At 41.4% G+C, this 26,210-nt stretch overlaps 1 protein-coding gene across 1 annotated transcript in view; it reads right to left on the bottom strand.

Annotated features, from left to right (window-relative positions):
* The window catches only part of slc6a11b (solute carrier family 6 member 11b), an 85,279-nt gene that overhangs the window by 45,361 nt on the left and 13,708 nt on the right, over window positions 1–26,210 (bottom strand). Inside the window, exons 3-6 of the mRNA XM_029692810.1 lie at window positions 26,024–26,158; window positions 20,985–21,125; window positions 20,734–20,815; window positions 8,038–8,170 (exon numbers count right to left, since the gene is read on the bottom strand). Of these exons, the coding sequence (XP_029548670.1) occupies window positions 8,038–8,170; window positions 20,734–20,815; window positions 20,985–21,125; window positions 26,024–26,158 (491 nt within the window). The remainder of the gene's footprint in view (window positions 1–8,037; window positions 8,171–20,733; window positions 20,816–20,984; window positions 21,126–26,023; window positions 26,159–26,210) is intronic.

Raw genomic sequence — 26,210 nt, 5'->3', positions numbered from 1 at the left:
TCAAGTAAACCCCCTCTTGACTCCACTCCTGGACAAGCTCACTGAGGGGAGTGAGCCTCTAGGTCATACACTATCCCAAGATAAGTGCAACATCAGAGTGGACATACAATGGTCCAGACACTGCCATACACCTTCCCCCAATGCCAAAGGAGGGAGTGACTTGCGCACAGACATTGTGTAGACAAGTAATTGGTTCCCCATTAATCATGCCATCCCTTCACATGGTTTAACAGATACATTCACATATGACAAGTATCTCACATAAGCATATTATGCAAATAAAACATCTTATCTGTGTTACCCAACTAATTCTGATTCATCCGCCACAATGGCCCGCTCCCAAGGACTGTGGGCTCTCGTTCTCCCTGGCAGACATGAGTAAGACATTGAAGCGTGTTAACCCTCGCAAGGCTGCCGGCCCAGATAGCATCTCAAGCTGCGTCCTCAGAGCATGCGCAGACCAGCTGGCTGGAGCGTGTACAGACATATTCAATCTCTCCCTATCCCAGTCTGCTGTCCCCACTTGCTTCAAGGTGTCCACCATTGTTCCTGTACCCAAGAAAGCAAAGGTAACTGAAATCAATGACTATCGCTCCGTAGCACACACTTCTGTCATCATGAAGTGCTTTGAGAGGCTAGTTAAGGATCACCACTACATTACCGGACACCCTAGACTCAGTTCAATTTGCATACCCCCCCAATAGATACACAGACGATGCAATCGCCATCGCACTGCACACTGCCCTATCCCATCAAGACAAGAGGAATACCTATGTAACAATGCTGTTCATTGACTATAGCTCAGCCTTCAAAACAATAGTACCCTCCAAGCTCATCATTAAGCTCGGGGCCTGGGTCTCAACCCTGCCCTGTGAAACTGGGTCCTGGACTTCCTGACGGGTCGCCCCCAGGTGGAGAAGGTAGAAAACAACACCTCCACTTCGCTGATCCTCAACACAGGGGCCCCACAAGGGTGCGTGCTCAGCCCCCTCCTGTACTCCCTGTTCACCCATGACTGTGTGGCCATGCACGCCTCCAACTCAATCATCAAGTTTCTAGACGAAACAACAGAAGTAGGCCTGATTACCAACAATGATGAGACAGCCTACAGGGATGAGGTGAGGGCCCTGGCGCCTCTGCCTCAACGTCAACAAAATGAAGGAGCTGATCATGGACTTCAGAAAACAGCAGAGGGAGCACCCCACTATCCACATAGACGGGACGCAGTGGAGAAGATGGAAAGATTCAAGTTCCTCGGCGTACACATCACTGACAATCTATAATGGACATCACTGACAATCTGAAACAGCACCTATTCAACCGCAGGAGGCTGAAGAAATTCAGCTTGGCCCCTAGGACCCTCACAAACGTTTACAGATGCACAATTGAGAGCATCCTGTCGGGCTGTATCACCGCCTGGTACGGTAACTGCACCGCCCGCAACCGCAGGGCTCTCCAGAGGGTGGTGCGGTCTGCCCAATGCATCAATGGGAGCACACTGCCTTCCCTCCAGATGTCACAGGAATGCCAAAAATATCATCAAGGACATTAACCTGTTGAGGCCAGGGGGCAGTATTGAGAATTTTGGAAAAAAATATGTGCGCATTTTTAACTGCCTCCTACACCAACTCAGAAGCTAGAATATGCATATTATTGTTCAGGTTTGGATAGAAAACACTCTGAATTTTCTAAAACAGTTTGAATGGTGTCTGTAAGTATAACAAAACTCATATTGCAGGCAAAAACCTGTGAAAAATAGATTAAAAAAAATGAGAATTTTGTGACTGTACTATTTAGTGTCATTGTTTTAAAGATACCACAGTGAGAAAGGATTCTGTTCGCAACTCCTACTGCTTCCACTAGATGTCAACGATCTTTAGAAAGTTGTTGGAAGCATCTGTCATGAATACAGACCGAATAAGAAAGCTTACAAGTTGACACGTCATCACTTCATTTTTTGCGCCTGCGCATGAATCTGAGAAGAGAGTCTTTGTCATTATCGTTTATTCTAGACACTTGATAGGTTGTGTGAAAATATTACTGATGTTTACTGATGTTTCACGTTAAAAATGAAACAAAAGATTAGTGCTAAACAACGTTTGACATGTTTAAACAAACGTAAATAGATTATTTACTAGGTTTTCTTTAGCTTTTCGAAGTGACTTTACAGTGCCCACCTCATTTTGTGGGAGCCTACTGAACGCTAACTATTTGGACATAAATGATGAACTTTGTCAAAAGAAACCACATTTGTTCTGGACCTGGGAACTCTGGCAGCGCCTTCTGATGGAGATAATCAAAGGTAAGGGGATATTTAGAATGTTATTATCGATATTAGATGATGCTAATGCTAACGGTATAGCTTAGCTTAGCTTAGCATATAGCCTATTGTTGTTAGCATAGTACCCAGTTTATGCAAAATGTGATTTCCCAGTAAAGTTATTTTGAGATCTGGCCATTCGGTAGCAATTACGAGATGATAATATATTATTCTTTGAATGACAATATTATAATTTACCAATGTTTTCGAATAGTTATTCCGTGATTTGTAATGCTGGATTCACTGGGTGCATTCGAGCCGAAAAAAATTCTGAATTTCACCGCGACTGTAAATGCTGTTTTTGGATATAAATATGAACTTGATGGAACTAAAAATGCATGTATTGTATAACATAATGTCCTATGAGTGTCATCTGATGCAGATTGTCAAAGGTAAGTGCATAATTCTAGCTAGTTTTCTGTCTGTTGATGCCCTTCTTTGAATTGGCTAAACATTACATGCAGCTATTGTCAATGTACTCTCCTCACATAACCTAACTTTATGCATTCTCTGTAAAGCCTCGGAAAATCGGACAGCGTGGTTAGATTTAGGAGATATATCTTTCAAATGGAGGAAAATAGTTGATTATTTGATTATTTGAAATGATTACTCTTGCAGTTTTGAATTCCCCGCCATGGTCACATGACAATGAATCCCATTACCGGGATTAGATCGGGATAAGATCCTCAACAGGTTAACCACACAAGCCACGGCCTGTTCACCCTGCTACCATCCAGAAGGCGAGGTCAGTACAGCTGCATCAAAGCTGGGACTGAGAGTCTGAAAAACATCAGAATGTTAAACAGCCATCACTAGCCGGCTACCACCCGGTTACTCAATCCTGCACCTTAGAGGCTGCTGCCCCATGTACATAGACATGGAATCACTGGTCACTTTAATAATCCAGGTGTCGCCCATCTTCCCTATTATCCCCTGTGTATTTATACCTGTGTTCTCTGTTTGTCTGTTGCCAGTTCATCTTGTTTATCAACCCAAACATTGTTTTTGTGTCAGCTCCTGCTTTTCCCCAGTCTATCTTTTCTCATCCTTCTGGTTTTTGACCCTTGCCTGTCCTGACCCTGTACCCACCCGCCTGACCACTCTGCCTGCCCCTGAGCCTGAGACTGCCTGCCATCCTGTACCTTTGCCCCTGTTGCTGTAATAAACATTGTTACTTCGACACGGTCTGCATCTGGGTCTTACCTTGATACCAGATAGTACGAACTGGCCATGACTGACCCAGCAGACCCGGGCCAGTTGCGCAACGCCATCTCCACGCACGGAGCCACCATCAGGAGGCACGAGGAAATGCTTCATGGCCTTGTGGAGGGGGGTCCAAACGTTAGCTGAATGCCATGACCGGGCATTTGGACAGTTTGCTGGAGCAATTCCACGGGTTGTCTGGGAGGTCGCATACGACGGTGGTAACCCCACAGCTCCTCAGCGACTCAGCTGCTAGCAGCGCCATCTCATTGGTCACTCAAGCTTCTTGGGAACCCCGCTTACCTCCTCCGGAACGCTTCAATGGAGAGCCGAGCACCTGTCGGGAATTCCTAGCTCAGTGTTCGTCTTTGAGCTTTGTGTCCTCTTGTCCTTTAAAGAAACCAGGCTCACCGGTAGGAGCAAGTACTCTAGTGGGCCATATGGAGAACGTTCCTGCTTCCCTACTCGCACCCTTTTTCATGCCATTCTGCTGTGGGGAGACCAGTCCAAATCTCTCCGGGTTCTCATTGACTCTGGTGTTGATGAGAGCTTTTGGACACTACCCTGGCGTCCGAGCTGAACATCGCCACTCTGCCCTCTCCATTCCCATGGACGTTAGAGTGCTGGAGGGGTGCTCTATAGGCGGAGTCACCCACAACACCCTTCCCATCAACCCTCGGATGTTGGGGAACCACAGCGAGGTTATCCAGTTCCTGCTTATCAAGTCCCCTCTGATTCCCGTGGTATTGCGATTCTCCTGGCTCCAACGACACAAACCTCTCATTAACTGGTCTTTTGGTGCCATCATGGGCTGGAGCCCGTTCTGCCATGCCCATTGCCTGAAGTTAGGACAACCTGCCCAGGACGTCTTCCTGGGGACTCGGAAGGTGCTCCGGACCTCTCCGCCGTTCCCGCAGAGTACCAGGACCTCCGGGAGGGTTCGACCACGGGGCTTTCAACTACCTTGTTGACAGGGAGGGTTATGACCCGAAGGAGAGGAGCTGGGTCCCCACTAGAGACATCCTGGCCTCATCACCTCCTTCCACCGCCGACACCACGGTCAACCAGGTATGTGCCCAGGTAGGACACCAGGTGGTGCCCCTTGAGGGGGGGATACTGTCACACCCTGATCTGTTTCATATGTCTTTGTGATTGACTCCACCCCCCTCCAGGTGTCGCCCATCTTCCCCATTATCCCCTGTGTATTTATACCCCTGTTCTCTGTTTGTCTGTTGGCAGTTCATCTTGTTTGTCAAGCCAACCAGCATTTTTGTGTATAAGCTCCTGCTTTTCCCCAGTCTCTCTTTTCTTGTCCTCCTGGTTTTTGACCCTTGCCTGTCCTGACCCTGTACCCACCCGCCTGACCCCTCTGCCTGCCCCTGAGCCTGCCTGCCGTCCTGTACCTTTGCCCCTGTTGCTGTAATAAACATTGTTACTTCGACATGGTCTGCATCTGGGTTTTACCTTGATACCTGATATGAACACTAAGTCCCTTTAATAATGTTTATATATTGCTTTACTCATTTCATATGTATGTACTGTATTCTATTCTACTGTATTTTAGTCAATGCCAATCCGGCATTGCTCGATCTAATATTTATATATTTCTTTATTCCATTCTTTTACTTTTAGATGTGTATATTGTTGTGAATTGTTAGATATTACTGCACTGTTGGAACACAAGCATTTCACTCCACCCGCAATAACATCTGCAAAATGTGTATATGTGAGCAATAAAATTTGATTTGATTTGGAGAGGGGTTTTTGCTTGCCTGAGGTAGAGTATCTCATGATAAGCTGTAGACCACACTATCTACCTAGAGAGCTTTCATCTGTATTTTTCGTAGCTCTCTACATCCCACCATAGACCGATGCTGGCACTAAAACCTCAATGAGCTGTATTCCGCCATAAGCAAACAGGAAAACGTTCATCCAGAGGTGGCGTTCCTAGTAGACAGGGACTTTAATGCAGGGAAACTTAAATCCGTTTTACCAAATTTCTATCAGCATGTTAAATGTGCAACCAGAGGGAAAAAAAAACTCTAGACCACCTTTACTCCACACACTGAGGCGTATACAAAGCTCTCCCTCGCCCTCCATTTGGCAAATCTGACCATAATTCTATCCTCCTGATTCCCGCTGACAAGCAAAAAACTAAAGCAGGAAGCACCAGTGACTTGGTCTATAAAAACATGGTCAGATGAAGCAGATGCTACACTACAGGACTGTTTTGCTAGCACAGACTGGAATATGTTTGGGATTCTTCCGATGGCATTGAGGTGTACACCACATCAGTCACTGGCTTCATTAATAAGTGCATCGATGATGTCGTCCCCACAGTGCCTGTACGTACATATCCCAACCAGAAGCCATGGATTACAGGCAACATTCGCACTAAGCTAAAGCATAGGGCTGCCGCTTCAAGGAGCGGGACTCTAATCCGGAAGCTTATAAGAAATCCCGCTATGCCCTCCGACAAACAATCAAACAGGCAAAGCGTCAATTCAGGAATAAGATTGAATAGTACTACACAGGCTCCGATGCTCATCGGCTGTGGCAGGGCTTGCAAACTATTACAGACTACAAAGGGAAGCACAGCCGAGTGCTGCCCAGTGACACGAGCCTACCAGACGAGCAAAATAAGTTTATGTTCGCTTCGAGGCAAGTAACACTGAAACATGCATGAGAGCATCAGCTGTTCCGGACAACTGTGTGATCACGCTCTCCGCAGCTGATGTGAGTAAGACCTTCAAACAGATCAACATTCACAAGGCCGCAGGGCCAGACAGATTACCAGGGTGTGTACTCTGAGCATGCGCTGACCAACTTGCAAGTGTCTTCACTGACATTTTCAACCTCTCCCCGTCCGAGTCTGTAATACCATCATGTTTCAAGCAGACCACCATAGTCCCTGTGCCCAAGAACACTAAGGTAACCTGCTTGAATGACTACCAACCCGTAGCACTCACGTCTGTAGCCATTTAGTGCTTTGAAAGGCTGGTCATGGCTCACATCAACACAACTATCCCAGAAACCCTAGACCCACTCCAATTTGCATTACTCCCTAACAGATCCACAGATGATGCAATCTCTATTGCACTCCACACTGCCCTTTCCCACCTGGACAAAAGGAACACCTATGTGAGAATGCTATTCATTGACTACAGCTCAGCGTTCAACACAATAGTGCCCTCAAAGCTCATCACAAAGCTAAGGACCCTGGGACTAAACACCTCCCTCTGCAACTGAATCCTGGACTTCCTGACGGGCCGCCACCAGGTGGTAAGGGTAGGTAACAAAACATCTGCAACGCTGATCCTCCACACGGGGGCCCCTCAGGGGTGTGTGCTCAGTCCCCTCCTGTACTCCCTGTTCAGTCATGACTGCACGGCCAGGCACGACTCCAACACCATCATTAAGTTTGCCGATGACACAACAGTGGTAGGCCTGATCACAACAACGATGAGACAGCCTATATGGAGGAAGTCAGAGACCTGACCGTGTGGTGCCAGGTCTACAAACCTCTCCCTCAATGTGATCAAGACAAAGGAGATGATTGTGAACTACAGGTAAAGGAGGACAGAGCACGCCCCCATTCTCATCGACAGGGCTGTAGTGGAGCAGGTTGAGAGCTTCAAGTTCCTCGGCGTCCACATCACCAATCAACTAACATGGTCCAAGCACAACAAGACAGTTGTGAAGAGGGCACAACAATTCCCCCTCCCCCTATTCCCCCTCAGGAGAATGAAAAGACTACCCTAGTCATATACTGTTCTCTCTGCTACCACATGGTAAGCAGTACCGGAGCGCCAAGTCTAGGTCCAAGAGGCTTCTAAACAGCTTCTACCTCCAAGCCATAAGGCTCCTGAACATCTAACCAATTGGCTACCCAGACTATTTGCATTGCACCCCCCTCTATGCTTCTGCTACTGTCTGTTATTATCAATGCATAGTCACTTTAATAACTCTACCTACATGTATATATTATCGCAATTTTCTTCCGACACCAGTGCCCCCACACATTGACTGTATTAACTGCATTGATGGTTAAGGGCTCGTAAGTAAGTTTTTCACTGTAAGGTCTACACCTGTTGCATTTGGCGCTTGTGACAAATAAAATTTGATTTGAGAGAGGCTGGGGTTCTCTGGCTGGATGTTGGCAGTGGCTAGGAGAGGGGCCAGTATAAGGAGAAGAGGTGCATTCTGGGTAGAGGACAGAGTTAAGAGGAAAGAGCCCCCTTGCTTAAATGTTCTTAACACAGGAAGAAGAATATACAGAGCTTTCTTTGTAACAGGTATTACCCAAATCATTGCCCCGCACCCCCCACCCCCACCCCCATACATTTCCATGTCACACAACAGGTAAGATATTGCGGTGATATTGTGGTGATGTTGTCACCATGAGTGAAGTCCTGTTCATGAGTGAAGATCTGCTTCATAGCTCGATCGAAATCTAAAGGCAATGTTCCGCAATACGGATTGACTGTTATAGCTAAATATTTTTGTTTTTCTACCTTTCCGGTGGATTTGGGCCCTTTCCATATGCAGAAGTAGCAGATGACCCAAGCCAGAGCCAGACACAGAGCCAGTTCCCAGCGTAGCTTCCCGATGTGTTCAATCCCACTGGAGATCTTGAGGACACGACGTCTGTTCGAGCAACAACAACAACAACAACAAAAACATATCAGGAAAGACACACAATTAATAAAATATCTCTATAAAGAAATCTTTAATGTTGTTTAACATTAGACATGACATCCTAAACCATTGTTGGCGATCAATTGCATTTCAATTGGGGTTTTCTGTGAAATGGAATTGACCCCCAACCCTACCCAGGACACACTGACCTATCGTGACATATTTCATGTGTGTTATCAATTAGGTGATTAAGTGATTGAGTGTCTGTGTCTACAGTGAGAGAGAGAAAGAGAGGCCCGTAAAGATCTGGGTCCAACCCTGGTCATTGATCATCTATGTGTTCCCCCACCGAGAGCCCAGTACCCAGAGAACCCAGGGCCTAGTACCCAGAGAACCCAGTACCCAGAGAACCCAGGGCCCAGTACCCAGAGAACCCAGTACCCAGAGAACCCAGTACCCAGAGAACCCAGGGCCCAGTACCCAGAGAACCCAGTACCCAGGGAACCCAGTACCCAGAGAACCCAGGGCCCAGTACCCAGAGAACCCAGGGCCCAGTACCCAGAGAACCCAGGGCCCAGTACCCAGGGCCCAGTACCCAGGGAACCCAGGGCCCAGTACCCAGAGAACCCAGGGCCCAGTACCCAGGGAACCCAGGGCCCAGTACCCAGGGCCCAGTACTCAGAGAACCCAGGGCCCAGTACCCAGAGAATCCATGGCCCAGTTCCCAGAGTACCCAGTACCCAGAGAACCGAGGGCCCAGTACCCATCCAGGGTCCAGTACCCAGAGAACCCATGGCCCAGTTCCCAGAGTACCCAGGGCCTAGTACCCAGTGAACCCAGGGCCCAGTACCCAGAGAACCGAGGGCCCAGTACCCAGAGAACCCAGGGCCCAGTACCCAGAGAATCCAGAGAACCCAGGGCCCAGTACCCAGAGAATCCAGAGAACCCAGGGCCCAGTACCCATCCAGGGTCCAGTACCCAGAAAATCCAGGGCCCAGTACCCAGAGAACCCAGGGCCCAGTACCCAGAGAACCCAGGGCCCAGTGCCCAGAGAACCCATGGCCCAGGGCAGAACACTGTTGAAACCAGTCTCGTTCTTTCACTACTCTGGGGTTGGAGTGGCAGCTAATAAATCTTCCAGTACTGCTGGGGTCCTGCCTGAACAAGAATCCAATGCCAGAGCTGGCTCTCGCGTGGTCCCAGATCTGTTGAAGTGCTGTTTGGCATGACAATGACCTTAAGAGTTGAACTAGGGCCACACTGGTCCCAGATCTGTTGAAGTGCTGTTTGGCATGACTGGTCCCAGATCAGTTTGTGATCTATAGTCGAGTTGTCATGCATGTCAATGACCATAAGCGTTGGCAAGATATCACATGCAGATTCGGGACCAGTCTGGCCCTGGTTCAACTCTTAAGGTTTGGGACCAGGCCAGAAAGACATCCACAGAGAATACCAAGTGACTTCACTGTATTTCAATATGGCGCCATGGAGTCCATGAAGGGACAATGCTGACCTCACAAAACTAACAACACTTTCTAAAATATGACATGACAATACTGTAAGTAGCATGAAACTAGTATACTGTAAAATGTGACATGACGATACTGTAAGTAGCATGAAACTAGTATACTGTAAAATGTGACATGACGATACTGTAAGTAGCATGAAACAAGTATACTGTAAAATGTGACATGACGATACTGTAAGTAGAATGAAACAAGTATACTGTAAAATGTGGCATGACTATACTGTAAGTAGCATGAAACAAGTATACTGCCACTTACACAACACTTAGTTGTTGTCAATACTCCATGAACACCAGATTATAGTACAGATGCCATGTCGTCATTTGAGCCAGTTTCTCACAGCAGATAAATAAACCTGCAGCAACAGGAAATGTGAATTGTGGATTATAATTAATGGACATGTTTTGTAGGGGTTGATACATTTTTTCGTTAGGGCAAATCAAGTCTGAAATTCTAAAGTGGAAATTACAAACTATTGAATACACAACAAGTTTGCATTTCCAGCTGCGCAGGAAAATTCCTGCAACAACAGGATGATCAAATGAAGGTAATGCATCTGTAAAAGGGTAGGAAACTGGTTAGCCAGCCGATTCAAACTCCTACTCTGACTCAATCTGGGAGAGCTAACCATAGCATAGGCTAACCTCTGAATAGGCTAACCATAGCATAGGCTAACCTCTGAATAGGCTAACCATAGCATAGGCTAACCATAATATAGGATAACCTCTGAATAGGCTAACCATAGCAATAGTAACAGTGTAGGTTCCGTCCCTCTCTTCGCCCCAACCCGGGCTCGAACCAGGGACCCTTGCACACATCAAAAACTGACACCCACCGAAGCATCGTTACCCATCGCGCCACAAGAGCCACGGCCCTTGCAACGCAAGGGGAAACCCTACTTCAGGTCTCAGAGCGAGTGACGTCACTGATTGAAACGCTATTAGCGCGCACCACCGCTAACTAACTAGCCATTTCACATCGGTTACACATAGGCTACCCTCTAAATAGGCTAACAATAGCATAGGCTAACCTCTAAATAGGCTAACTGTAGCATAGGCTAACCTCTGAATAGGCTAACCATAGCATAGGCTAACCTCTAAATAGGCTAACCATAGGATAGGATAACCTCTGAATAGGCTAACGATAGGATAGGCTAACCAAAGGATAGGCTAACATCTGAATAGGCTAACCATAGGATAGGATAACCTCTGAATAGGCCAACCATAGGATAGACTAACCTCTGAATAGGCTAAGCATAGCATAGGATAACCTCTGAATAGGCTAACCTCTGAATAGGCTAACCAAAGGATAGGCTAACCTCTGAATAAGCCAACCATAGGATAGGCTAACCTCTGAATAGGCTAACCACAGGATAGGCTAACCTCTGAAAAGGCTAACCTCTGAATAGGCTAACCACAGGATAGGCTAACCTCTGAATAGGCTAACCTCTGAATAGGCTAACCATAGGATAGGCTAACCTCTGAATGTGATGTGATAAGCCAGGTAACCAAACAGGGTTTTGCTACGGTACTTTGACTCAACCTGCTCCTAGAGTAGATGACTATGAGCGTTCGCTAGCTGTTTGGCATCGCTCCTATAGCCAGGTCAACGATTGTCCAGGTTCAGAGAGATATCATAGGCTACCCGTGTGTCCCAAAACACACCCTATTCCCTATATAGTGCACAACTTTTGAACAAGGCCCTATGGGTAGTGCACTATATAGGGAATAGTGTGACATTTGGGGCAGAGCCTCGCAGTGATACAGTAGCCTTGCCGTCTCCTCTATGGCCGCCTGCCCTTTGGCAGCCAAACAGGAATCCTGCTCCCAACAACACAACATGCTGACACGAGCAGATTTGTCTCCACATCATAACATCTCTGGCTGTGCAAGAGCTCCACTGACGCTGGTAGACATAGAACAATTTAAAATGACTGACAAATTATTAGAGAAATGGTTAAGTATGTCAATTGTAGGCTACAGCAAATTGTTGTCAGTGCTCTTGGGTTGCACACTGAGTTTCCCTCAGTTTTACCGGAGTATTGTAGCCAAACCAACAGTAGGCTGTCTACATATACACTAATGTACTGGAGCCAGGATTTGGGGTCAATTCCGTTTCAATTCCAGTCAATTCACGAAGTAAAACCAAATTCCAATTCCAAATTTTGAATATTGAAAAGCATTGAATATTATTGGAATTGGAAATTCATTGTACTTCCTGAATTGACTGGAATTTAAATGGAATTGACTTTAAATCTGCTGGCTGGCTACACTTACAGTAGCCACAGGGATACAGCTAGCTAGGTTACAATGGAGCCCGCTTCACCTCGAATAGATAACAAACATTTCCAGCGTTGTAGAAGCTGTGTTTACTACGCTCTTATGCGGGACAATATTGACAATCCGGAGTTCCAATGTTCCAGGTTCGGCGCAGATTGACATGAGGAATAGCTTGGTGCCTGATCTACCTGTGCCTTCATCTCTGGGACTGCCTGTGTCTGCGATGGCTGTGCTGACTCCGGCTACGCTGACTCCAGCAAAGGCTTAGGAGTTTGGCTCCTTTCCCTCTCTATGGATTTGATGGGGCACTTCCTGCTGTGGGAGGACTGGAGCTATCGCCAGGAGCAGCGGGCCTACGCTATCCTGCTTCTCGTGGGCCAGTGAAAGGTTCAACAAATTGTGTGAGGGGTAGGAATGGGTAGATTTCTTCCATCCCCCTCTCCATCAGTTGTATTGGACAGTTCAACGGTGAGAAATGTCTCAGTCCCTGAAACTAAAACGTTGTGGTATCCAGGAGCACGAGTACAGGACATCAATTAGCTGCTCCCAAACATTATAAACCTGCATTAGGAAATTGAGTCTATCATAGTTAATGTGGGATTCAAGGACATTATGAAGGACAGCTGAAGATGGATTTTACAGAACTGATTGGTTCTCTGCTTGACACCAACAAACGCCCCATAATATCTAGCCCGCTGCCCTCCCTAAGTCATGGCAATGAACAGTTCAGCAGACGGTTAGGCCTTCATAACTGGCGACGAGACTAATACATGTGGTTAACATGTACTGTCAATTTTGATACCTTCTGGAATCAAAGCTTGTTTAATAAGGAGAATGGGATCCACCCAAATCATTTGGGTTCCTGGATCCTTTCACAGCATTATAAGGCTGTGTTGAGACAATGACTTACCAATGACCCAAACCCAGCTAAGTTAATCCCTACCATTGTGAAACTGAGTCATCATAATGCTCCAGCAAATGTACATTATCCCAGGTTTGGTGGAAGACACAATGTAGGTAATCTAATGTATGTCCCTCTAACTGCCCTGAATGCCTCTGTTGACCCTACAGCTATTGTATGCAGTAATTATGTGCCTATGAACCAGAGTTATACTGTTAGCACTGAGGCGGTGTGCCCTAGTAGGAAGTCCACAGTGTGCAGCTCACCCTGCACTAAACATCAATAACATAAGCATGTCTACTTCTGATACGCTTCCCAGTAAAGCAATGAAAACAATCAAGCATCCCAGAAAAGTGTTAAAAATAGCCCACGTTAACATATGCAGCTTAAGAAACAAGGTTCATGAAATCAATACTTTGCTAGCAACAGATGGCAGATTCTGACAACATCTGAAACTCACTTAGATAATACATTTGATGATACAGTGGTAGCAATACATGGTTATAACATCTACAGAAAAGACAGAAATGCCAACGGTGGAGGTGTTGCTGTTTATATTCAGAACCACATTCCTGTAAAGCTTAGAGAGGATCTCATGTTAAATAGTGTTGAAGTAATACGGCTACAGGTTCATCTGCCTCACCTAAAGCCCATTCTGGTGTGAAGCTGCTATAGACCACCAAATGATAACAGTCAGTATCTGGATAACATGTGTGAAATGTTTGATAATGTATGTGATATCAAAAGAGAAGTATATTTTCTGGGTGATTTAAATATTGACTGGCTTTCATCAAGTTGCCCACTCAAGAGAAAGCTTCAAACTGTAACTAGTGCCTGCAACCTGGTTCAGGTTATCAGTCAACCTACCAGGGTAGTTACAAACAGCACAGGAATGAAATCATCAACATGTATGGATCACATATTTACTAATGCTGCAGAAATGTGCTTTAAAGCAGTATCCAGATCCATTGGATGTAGCGATCACAATATAGAAGCCATATCTAGGAAAACAAAAGTTTCAAAGACTGGGCCTAATATAGTGTATAAGAGGTCATAAAATAAGTTTAGTAGTGATTCCTATGTTGTTGATGTAAAGAATATTTGTTGGTCTGTGGTGTGTAATGAGGAGCAACCAGACGCTGCACTTGACACATTTATGAAATTGCTTATTCCAGTTACTAATAAGCATAAACCGATTAAGAAAATGACTGTAAAAACAGTTAAATCCCCATGGATTGATGAGGAATTAAAAATGGTATGGTTGAGATGGATGATGCAAAAGGAATGGCAAAAAAGTCTGGCTGCACAACCGATTGGCAAAGGTACTGCAGATTGATAAATCATGTGACTAAACTGAATAAAAAGAAGAAGAACCTACACTATGAAACAAAGATAAATGATATAAAGAATGATAGTAAAAATCTTTGGAGCACCTTGAATGACATTTTGGGCAAAAAGGCAAACTCAGCTCCCTTATTCATTGAATCAGATTGCTCATTCATCACAAAACACACTGATATTTCCAATTACTTTAATAATTTTTTTCATTGGCAAAATTAGTAAATTTAGGCATGACATGCCAGCAACAAAATGCTGACACCACACATCCAAGTATAACTGATTAAATTATGAAAGACAAGCATTGTAAATTTGAATTCTGTAAAGTGAGTGTGGAAGAAGTGAACAAATTATTGTTGTCTATCAACAATGACAAGCTGCCGGGGTCTGACAACTTGGATGAAAAATTACTGAGGATAATAACTTACGATATTGACACTCCTATATGCCATATCTTCAATTTAAGTCAACTAGAAAGTGTGTGTCCTCAGGCCTGGAGGGAAGCAAAAGTAATTCCTCTACCCAAGAATAGTAAAGCCTCCTTTACTGTCCCAAATAGCCAATCAGCCTGTTGCCAATCCTTAGTAAACTTTTTGGGAAAAAATTGTGTTTGACCAGATACAATGCTATTTTACTGTAAAAAAAACTGACAACAGACTTTCAGAACGCTTATAAAGGACGTTCAACAATCACGGCACTTACACAAATGACTGATGATTGGCTGAGAGAAATTGATGATAAAAAGATTGTGGGAGCTGTTTTGTTAGATTTCAGTGTGGTTTTGACATTATCGATCATAGTCCGCTGATGGAAAGACGTATGTGTTATGGCTTTACCCTGCTATATTGTGGATAAATAGTTACCTGTCTAACGGAACACAGAGGGTATTTTTTAATAGAAGCCTCTCCAACATAATCCAAGTAGAATCAGGAATTCCCCAGGGCAGCTGTCTAGGCACCTTACTTTTTTCAATCTTTGTCCATAATGAAGGACTGCTCCGCCTTTTTAACAACACTATCAACAAGGCAGGTCCTACAGGCTCTAGTTTTGTCGCACCTGGACTACTGTTCAGTCGTGTGGTCAGGTGCCACGAAGAGGGACTTAGGAAAATTGCACTTGTCTCAGAACAGGGCGGCACAGCTGGCCCTTAAATGTACACGGAGAGCCAACATTAATAATATGGATCTAAATCTCTCATGGTTCACGTGGAAGAGAGATTGACTTCATCACTACCTTTTTTTGTTGACATGCTGAGGAGTCTGTTTAAATTACGAGCACACAGCTCGGACACCCAGCATACCCCACAAGACATGCCACCAGAGGTCTCTTCACAATCCCCAAGTCCAGAACAGACTATTGGAGGTGCACAGTACTACATAGAGCCATGGCTACATGGAACTTTATTCCACATCAGGTAACTGATGCAAGCAACAACAACAAAAAGATGAAAATACACCTTATGGAAAAGCGGGGACTGTGAAGAGACACACACAGGCACAGTCACAGGTTCACATGATAAGACACGCACTCTACACACACGTACACATGGATGTTGTACTGTAGATATGTGATAGTGGCGTGGTGGCCTGAGGGAACACACTAAATGTATTGGGTAAAGTGTTTTTCAATGTAATGTCATGTAATATTTCAAATTGTATATAACTGCCTTAATGTTGCTGGACCCCTGGAAAAGTAGCTGCTGCCTTGGCAGGAACTAACGGGGATCCATAATAAATCCCAGGAAGAGTAGCTGCTGCCTTGGCAGGAACTAATGAGGATCCATAATAAACCCCAGGAAGAGTAGCTGCTGCCTTGGCAGGAACTAACGGGGATCCATAATAAACCCCAGGAAGAGTAGCTGCTGCCTTGGCAGGAACTAATGAGGATCCGTAATAAACCCCAGGAAGAGTAGCTGCTGCCTTGGCAGGAACTAATGAGGATCCGTAATAAACCCCAGGAAGAGTAGCTGCTGCCTTGGCAGGAACTAATGGGGATCCATAATAAACCCCAGGAAGAGTAGCTGCTGCCTTGGCAGGAACTAACGGGGATCCATAATAAACCCCAGGAAGAGTAGCTGCTGCCTTGACAGGAACTAATGAGGATCCATAATAAATATACAAATACAGCTACAGTAGCTTAAGATAAGAATGTAGGGCCCAACGAAAGCTGAGACGTCTTTGGAGCGCTTATACCAATGGTGTGATGCGACCTGTGACCGAGGTGCAACCCATGAATATAGTTCAGCCACACAGTATGGTGTAGTACAGCTATATAGTACAGTATAGTACAGCTATATAGTACAGTATAGTTCAGCTATATAGTATAGTATAGTACAGCTATATAGTACAGTATAGTTCAGCCATACAGTATAGCCCAGCTATATAGTATAGTATAGTTCAGCTATACAGTATGGTGTAGTACAGCTATATAGTACAGCATAGTTCAGCTATATAGTACAGTATAGTTCAGCTATATAGTATAGTATAGTACAGCTATATAGTATAGTATAGTATAGTACAGCTATATAGCATAGTATAGTATAGTACAGCTATATAGTATAGTACAGTACAGCTACATAGTATAGTATAGTATAGTTCAGCTATATAGTATAGTATAGTTCAGCTATATAGTATAGTTCAGCTATATAGTATAGTATAGTACAGCTATATAGTATAGTATAGTACAGCTATATAGTACAGTATAGTATAGTTCAGCTATATAGTATAGTATAGTACAGCTATATAGTATAGTATAATATAGTATAGTATAGCTATATAGTATAGTATAGTACAGCTACATAGTATAGTATAGTATAGCTCAGCTATATAGTATAGTATAGTACAGCTATATAGTATAGTATAGTATAGTTCAGCTATATAGTATAGTATAGTTCAGCTGTATAGTATAGTATAGTTCAGCTATATAGTATAGTATAGTATAGTTCAGCTATATAGTATAGTATAGTATAGTTCAGCTATATAGTATAGTATAGTACAGCTATATAGTATAGTATAGTTCAGCTATATAGTATAGTATAGTATAGTTCAGCTATATAGTATAGTATAGTATAGTTCAGCTATATAGTATAGTATAGTACAGCTATATAGTACAGTATAGTATAGTTCAGCTATATAGTATAGTATAGTATAGTACAGCTATATAGTACAGTATAGTTCAGCCATACAGTATAGCCCAGCTATATAGTATAGTATAGTTCAGCTATACAGTATGGTGTAGTACAGCTATATAGTACAGCATAGTACAGCTATATAGTACAGTATAGTTCAGCTATATAGTATAGTATAGTATAGTACAGCTATATAGTATAGTATAGTATAGTACAGCTATATAGCATAGTATAGTATAGTATAGTACAGCTATATAGTATAGTACAGTACAGCTACATAGTATAGTATAGTATAGTTCAGCTATATAGTATAGTATAGTTCAGCTATATAGTATAGTATAGTTCAGCTATATAGTATAGTATAGTACAGCTATATAGTATAGTATAGTACAGCTATATAGTACAGTATAGTATAGTTCAGCTATATAGTATAGTATAGTACAGCTATATAGTATAGTATAGTATAGTATAGCTATACAGTATAGTATAGTACAGCTACATAGTATAGTATAGTATAGCTCAGCTATATAGTATAGTATAGTACAGCTATATAGTATAGTATAGTATAGTTCAGCTATATAGTATAGTATAGTTCAGCTGTATAGTATAGTATAGTATAGTTCAGCTATATAGTATAGTATAGTATAGTTCAGCTATATAGTATAGTATAGTATAGTTCAGCTATATAGTATAGTATAGTACAGCTATATAGTATAGTATAGTTCAGCTATATAGTATAGTATAGTATAGTTCAGCTATATAGTATAGTATAGTATAGTACAGCTATATAGTATAGTATAGTATAGTACAGCTATATAGCATAGTATAGTATAGTATAGTACAGCTATATAGTATAGTACAGTACAGCTACATAGTATAGTATAGTATAGTTCAGCTATATAGTATAGTATAGTTCAGCTATATAGTATAGTATAGTTCAGCTATATAGTATAGTATAGTACAGCTATATAGTATAGTATAGTACAGCTATATAGTACAGTATAGTATAGTACAGCTATATAGTACAGTATAGTATAGTTCAGCTATATAGTATAGTATAGTACAGCTATATAGTATAGTATAGTATAGCTATATAGTATAGTATAGTACAGCTACATAGTATAGTATAGTATAGCTCAGCTATATAGTATAGTATAGTACAGCTATATAGTATAGTATAGTATAGTTCAGCTATATAGTATAGTATAGTTCAGCTGTATAGTATAGTATAGTATAGTTCAGCTATATAGTATAGTATAGTTCAGCTATATAGTATAGTATAGTATAGTTCAGCTATATAGAATAGTATAGTACAGCTATATAGTATAGTATAGTTCAGCTATATAGTATAGTATAGTATAGTTCAGCTATATAGTATAGTATAGTATAGTTCAGCTATATAGTATAGTATAGTATAGTTCAGCTATATAGTATAGTATAGTTCAGCTATATAGTATAGTATAGTACAGCTATACAGCACAGTATAGTACAGCTATATAGTATAGTATAGTATAGTTCAGCTATATAGTATAGTATAGTACAGCTATATAGTACAGTATAGTATAGTTCAGCTATATAGTATAGTATTGTATAGTACAGCTATATAGCATAGTATAGTACAGTATAGTATAGTTCAGCTATATAGTATAGTATAGTATAGTTCAGCTATATAGTATAGTATAGTATAGTTCAGCTATATAGTACAGTATAGTATAGTTCAGCTATATAGTATAGTATAGTACAGCTATATAGCATAGTATAGTACAGTATAGTATAGTTCAGCTATATAGTATAGTATAGTATAGTTCAGCTATATAGTATAGTATAGTTCAGCTATATAGTACAGTATAGTATAGTTTAGCTATATAGTATAGTATAGTTCAGCTATATAGTATAGTATAGTTCAGCTATATAGTATAGTATAGTATAGTACAGCTATATAGCATAGTATAGTACAGTATAGTATAGTTCAGCTATATAGTATAGTATAGTATAGTTCAGCTATATAGTATAGTATAGTTCAGCTATATAGTACAGTATAGTATAGTTTAGCTATATAGTATAGTATAGTTCAGCTATATAGTATAGTATAGTTCAGCTATATAGTATAGTATAGTTCAGCTATATAGTATAGTATAGTTTAGCTATATAGTATAGTATAGTTCAGCTATATAGTATAGTATAGTTTAGCTATATAGTATAGTATAGTTCAGCTATATAGTATAGTATAGTTCAGCTATATAGTATAGTATAGTTCAGCTATATAGTATAGTATAGTTTAGCTATATAGTATAGTATAGTTCAGCTATATAGTATAGTATAGTTTAGCTATATAGTATAGTATAGTTCAGCTATATAGTATAGTATAGTTCAGCTATGTAGTACAGTATAGTATAGTTTAGCTATATAGTATAGTATAGTTCAGCTATATAGTATAGTATAGTTCAGCTATATAGTATAGTATAGTATAGTACAGCTATATAGCATAGTATAGTACAGTATAGTATAGTTCAGCTATATAGTATAGTATAGTATAGTTCAGCTATATAGTATAGTATAGTTCAGCTATATAGTACAGTATAGTATAGTTTAGCTATATAGTATAGTATAGTTCAGCTATATAGTATAGTATAGTTCAGCTATATAGTACAGTATAGTTTAGCTATATAGTATAGTATAGTTCAGCTATATAGTATAGTATAGTTCAGCTATATAGTATAGTATAGTTCAGCTATATAGTATAGTATAGTTTAGCTATATAGTATAGTATAGTTCAGCTATATAGTATAGTATAGTTTAGCTATATAGTATAGTATAGTTCAGCTATATAGTATAGTATAGTTCAGCTATATAGTATAGTATAGTTCAGCTATATAGTATAGTATAGTTTAGCTATATAGTATAGTATAGTTCAGCTATATAGTATAGTATAGTTTAGCTATATAGTATAGTATAGTTCAGCTATATAGTATAGTATAGTTCAGCTATATAGTATAGTATAGTTCAGCTATATATTATAGTATAGTACAGCTATATAGTATAGTATAGTTTAGCTATATAGTATAGTATAGTTCAGCTATATAGTATAGTATAGTTCAGCTATATAGTATAGTATAGTATAGTTCAGCTATATAGTATAGTATAGTTCAGCTATACGTGCAGTATCAATATAAATATAATTGTAATTTTTTAAATTTTTTATGTAACCTTTATTTAACTAGGCAAGTCGGTTAAGAACAAATTCTTACTTATAATGACAGCACTACACCGGCCAAACCCGGACGACGCTGGGCCAATTGTGCGCCGTCCTACGGGACTCCTAATCACGGCCCGGTTGCGATACAGCCTGGATGCTGATACTATACATACAGTATGTATATATTATAAAACAATGTACTCACTCCCAGAACTCTACGACAGGTGAGGTGGCGTTGGGGTTGAAGGTGAAATTGGTGCCGTTCCTCTGGAAATCCACACAGTTCTCTACAAGGAAACCGACAGTGAACATATTCAGTATTGAACAACATGGAGGTAGATGGTAAATCTAGTATAGAATAGAATAGATTAGAATAAATGATTAAACTTTTTAATAAGTAGGACCCAGGTGAAGCAGGATGCATTACGGGTCTCACCTGAACAGGTGTGTTCTCACCTGTGTTCCAGTAGTGATCACACGAGGCCCAGGGTAGCTCCGTGGTAAAGCAGTTGAACAGGTAGAAGATAGCCCAGGACAGGATAACTACATAATACACATTCAAATGGGCCACGATCACCTGGGTCGCATAGCCAATACCTGCAGAACATACAGAGAGATTACATAAGCATGGACATACAGAGATTACATAGGATAGGACATACAGAGAGATGACATAGGATAGGACATACAGAGATTACATAGGCATGGACATACAGAGAGATTACAAAGGATAGGACATACAGAGAGATTACATAGGCATGGACATACAGAGAGATTACATAGGATAGGACATACAGAGAGATTACATAGGCATGGACATACAGAGAGATTACATAGGCATGGACATACAGAGAGATTACATAGGCATGGACATACAGAGAGATTACATAGGAATGGACATACAGAGAGATTACATAGGCATGGACATACAGAGATTACATAGGCATGGACATACAGAGAGATTACATAGGATAGGACATACAGAGAGATTACATAGGATAGGACATACAGAGAGATTACATAGGCATGGATATACAGAGAGATTACATAGGATAGGACATACAGAGAGATTACATAGGAATGGAAACACAGAGAATACATAGGAATGGAAACACAGAGATTACATAGGAATGAAACAGACAGACCAATGACCATCTCAGTGGCCTTACGGCTAGAGTGTCCACCCTAAGATCGGAAGATTGGGTGGTCGAGTATTTTTTTTTAAATATATTTATTTTTATTTAACCTTTATTTAACTAGGCAAGTCAGTTAAGAACAAAATACCACTACGATGACACAATAAATGATGACCACCAATCAGAGACCACTACGATGACACAATAAATGATGACCACCAATCAGAGACCACTATGATGACACACCAAATGATGACCACCAATCAGAGACCACTATGATGGCACAATAAATGATGACCACCAATCAGAGACCACTAATGATGACACACCAAATGATGACCACCAATCAGAGACCACTAATGATGACACACCAAATGATGACCACCAATCAGAGACCACTATGATGACACACCAAATGATGACCACCAATCAGAGACCACTGTGATGACACACCAAATGATGACCACCAATCAGAGACCACTGTGATGACACACCAAACGTGTTTGATGGATCGCGGGGAAAAGAGTAGGAACAGGCTTTTATAGGCTACAGTCCAAGCTATGTCTTCCAATGGTGCGACTGCTGTCGGCATTCAGAGATTAAACATCCAATTTGAATAAACGCTTGGAGGTAAAGGATGACAGCAGTGGTGTAGCCTACGGGGCGACACGGATATCACTTATTATTGATATCTACAGTACATAGCGCATTGATGTGAATCACACTGCTGCTCCTCTCATTTAGCTATATGCGCCTTACGGATTGTGGTTGTTGTGGATTAGCTGTTCACAGATGTATTTATGTATTTTAACCCAATAATGGTTGAATTTAAGAAGTTTAAGCTGCTTATCAATCATTGTTTTTGACACCAGTGGACAACCGGTGTATAATGCACTCTTGCAACAGCTGCATAAGCCTATGGAATATAAGTTTTGAGGGAGACACTAGTGGTTCTGGGGGGGGGGGGGGCAGGGGCAGGGGGGGCAGTGCCCCCTGTGACAACAATTTTGGACCCCCTTGTGGCCCCCCCTAAATGTGGAGTATGAAATAATTTTGACATAACTAATTTTTGCTATCGTTCTTTTTTTCTCCATCCGTTATTAGACAGTGGCAACGCGGAACACTAATTTAACCCACACATTTTCTAGAGGGACGGCTTTAGACGGAACACAGCAGTACCGAAACCACATGCCAAACGACATGACAACAATAACGTCTAATGTAACTGGCCCCATCTAACAGTACAACTGGCCCCAGCTTGGCCCCCCCCCCCAGTTGAAATGGACTAGAACCCTCCTGAACTCCTCTGTGGTTAATGTGCTCCATACGTGTAGCTCAGTTGGTAGAGCATGGTGTTTGCAACACCAGGGTTGTGGGTTCGATTCCCACGGGGGGCCAGCACAGGGAAAAAAATGTATGAAATGTATGCATTCACTACTGTAAGTCGCTCTGGATAAGAGCATCTGCTAAATGACTAAAAATGTAAGAACCACGAGTGGGGCTTTTATTGCTCACTGTATTCAAGGCTGATTCAACAACAACAATAATAATCCTTAGGCCTAATGGACACATGCTCAAACTCTTTTGATATTTATTTTCTCAAATTTGAACCTTTTTTTTTTAACCAGGCAAGTCAGTTAAGAACAAATTCTTATTTTACAATGACAGGCCTACATCGGACGACGGCTGGGCCAATTGTGCGGCGCCCTATGGGACTGCCAATCACGGCCGGTTATGATACAGCCAGGATTTGAACCAGGGTGTCTGTAATGACACCTCTAGTACTGAGATGCAGTGCCACTCGGGAGCCAGATAAACTTAAACAGCTGTAAATTATCGAGACATCAAAGTGTCAACCAACAAAAAAGGTAAACAATAGGCCTATAGCAAACGCATCATATATGGTATACATTTTCCACGTGCAAATAACACTTTTCGGTAGTGCTCAAAGCACGCCATTCTGAGAACAGGTTTTATTTATCAACTCTAAGCAATGAGCCCTATCAGTCGTCCAGGTCAACACAAAACATGAACAACAGAGTAGGCTAATAAATCCTTCGTTTTTGGGTTATACTCAGGTGAAACAATTTGTGCTAATCTAAAATACTTCCATATTTCAAAGTCAGATTCTTAAAGGTCAAGATGGGGGTATTAAATGAATTGGAATCTCTGTTTAATCTGACAGATTTTGTTTTTTAATGTAAAGATATAGCCTAATCCAGCAATGAAAACTCTTAAAATTATTTTATCCTGCAATAGATTTCATTCAATTGATAATATTCTGTCTTCTTCTAATACCTCTTAAATGGAAAATAATCTACAGAAAGTATTGATTCCACTCTTTTTTTTCACCACATACACATTTTGTTTTGTTACATCCGGAAATGAAAATGTGTTAAATTGAGAATTTCCTGTCACTGATTGTAAGGCCCTGGCCATAGAGAGGGGTTTTTGTTCTTTATTTTGGTTAGGCCAGGGTGTTACATTGGGTGGGCGTTCTATGTTCATTTTCTATGTTGTCTGTTTCATTGATTTTGGCCGTGTGGCTTCCAATCAGGCACAGCTGTTGTTGGTTGTTGCTGTTTGGGAGTCACACATAAGTGCCTGTTTTTCCGTTGGGGTTTTGTGGGTAATTGTTTCTGTTACGTATTGCACCTGACAGGACTGTTTGGCTGTCCGTTTTCTCGTTTTTGTGTATAGTGTTCTTTCGTCCATTAAAATCATGATGAACACTAACTCCGCTGCGCCTTGGTCTACTCTCTCTCCCGACAGCCGTTACACTGATCTACACACAATATCCCGTGTGGCTCAGTTGGTAGAGCATGGTGTTTGCAACGCCAGGATTGTGGGTTCGATTCCCACGGGGGACCAGTACGGAAAGAAAATGTATGAAATGTATGTATTCACTACTGTAAGTCGCTCTGGATAAGAGCGTCTGCTAAATGACTAAAAATGTATAATGTAAAAATGGAATTTTATTTGTAGAATTTTTTCCAAATTAATTTTTTTTTTAAATGTAAAAGCTGAAATGTCTTGAGTCAATTAGTATTCAACCACTTTGTTATGGCAAGCCTAAATAAGTTCAGGAGTAAAAATGTGCTTAACTAATGACATCATGAATTGCATGGACTCATTCTGTGTTCAATAATAGTGATTAACATGATTTTTGAATGACTCTCTACCTCAACACATACAATTATTTGTAAAGTCCCTCAATCGAGTTGTGAATTTCATGCACAGATTCAAGCACAAAGATCTGGGAGGTTTTCCAATGCCTCGCAAAGAAGGGCACCTATTGGTAGAAAAACAGAAGTTGAATATTCATTTGAGCATGGTTAAGTTATATATTAGGCTTTGGATGGTGTATCAATACACCCAGTCCCTACAAAGATACAGTCGTCCTTCCTAACTCAGTTGCTGGAGAGGAAGGAAACCGCTCAGGGATTTCACCATGAGGCCAATGGTGACTTTTAAAACAGTTACAGAGTTTAATGGTTCTGATAGGAGAAAACTGAGGATGGATCAACAACATTGTAGTTACTCCACAATACTAACCTAAATGACAGAGTGAAAAGAAGGAAGCCTATACAATATATTATGTGTAGATGGGTGAGAGAAGAACATTATTTTGAATTCAGGCTGTAACACTTTCTGAAGGCACTGTATATCAAGCTGCCTAACACTACAGAAAATAGACTAGTGTCCTGTCCAGGCGGTGTACCGGTACATCAAGCTGTCTCACTACAGAAACCGGAGATAGACTCGTGTCCTGTCCAGGGGGTGTACTGGTACATCAAGCTGTCTCACTACAGAAACAGGTGATAGACTAGTGTCCTGTCCAGGGGGTGTTCTTGTACATCAAACTGTCTCACTACAGAAACAGGAGATAGACTCCTATGAGCTGTTCAGAGAGAGAAAAAGTCTCAGTAAGGTTTTTAAACAAACACAGACACACAGAACATAAAGGTATGGAAATTCATTGGAAGGAAACACAGAGAGAATAAACCGGCATGGGATGGATAGGATATACATAAAAACAATATTTGACTTCCTTTCTCACTATGTTGGATAAATAACATCAATCATTACCTTTAATTAAAGACATAAGGTCATAAGATAGATAAACATATACAGTGAGCACAATCACCAGGACAGGATAAATACTTAGCTAGTACTCAACTGTGATTGTTTATTTCGTTGTTATTATTATTATGAAGGGAATATTTACCCAATAGTTGACTTTAGTGTTAATAATATAACCAAAATAGAATTATTTAACGACATTAATTACATGATATATTTATTATGTATTAATACATAATCGAAAATAAGAAGAAAAAAAAAATAAGGCATTATTACCTTCAAAGAGCGGGCAGCATTTCCTCCAACATGTGATGCCTCCTTCGCTGGTGAACTGTCCCAGAGCTGTCTCCAGGAAGAACACCGGGATACCACAACATATAAAGAAGATTATATATGGAACGAAGAACGCACCTGGAAAACACACACACACGTTGCCTAGTGTTAAAACAACGGTTCTTAATAA

Source organism: Salmo trutta, chromosome 16 (assembly GCF_901001165.1).
Source record: "Salmo trutta chromosome 16, fSalTru1.1, whole genome shotgun sequence".
In the NCBI taxonomy this organism is placed as follows: Eukaryota; Metazoa; Chordata; class Actinopteri; order Salmoniformes; family Salmonidae; genus Salmo; species Salmo trutta.
This window is presented reverse-complemented; position numbering and strand designations above follow the sequence as displayed.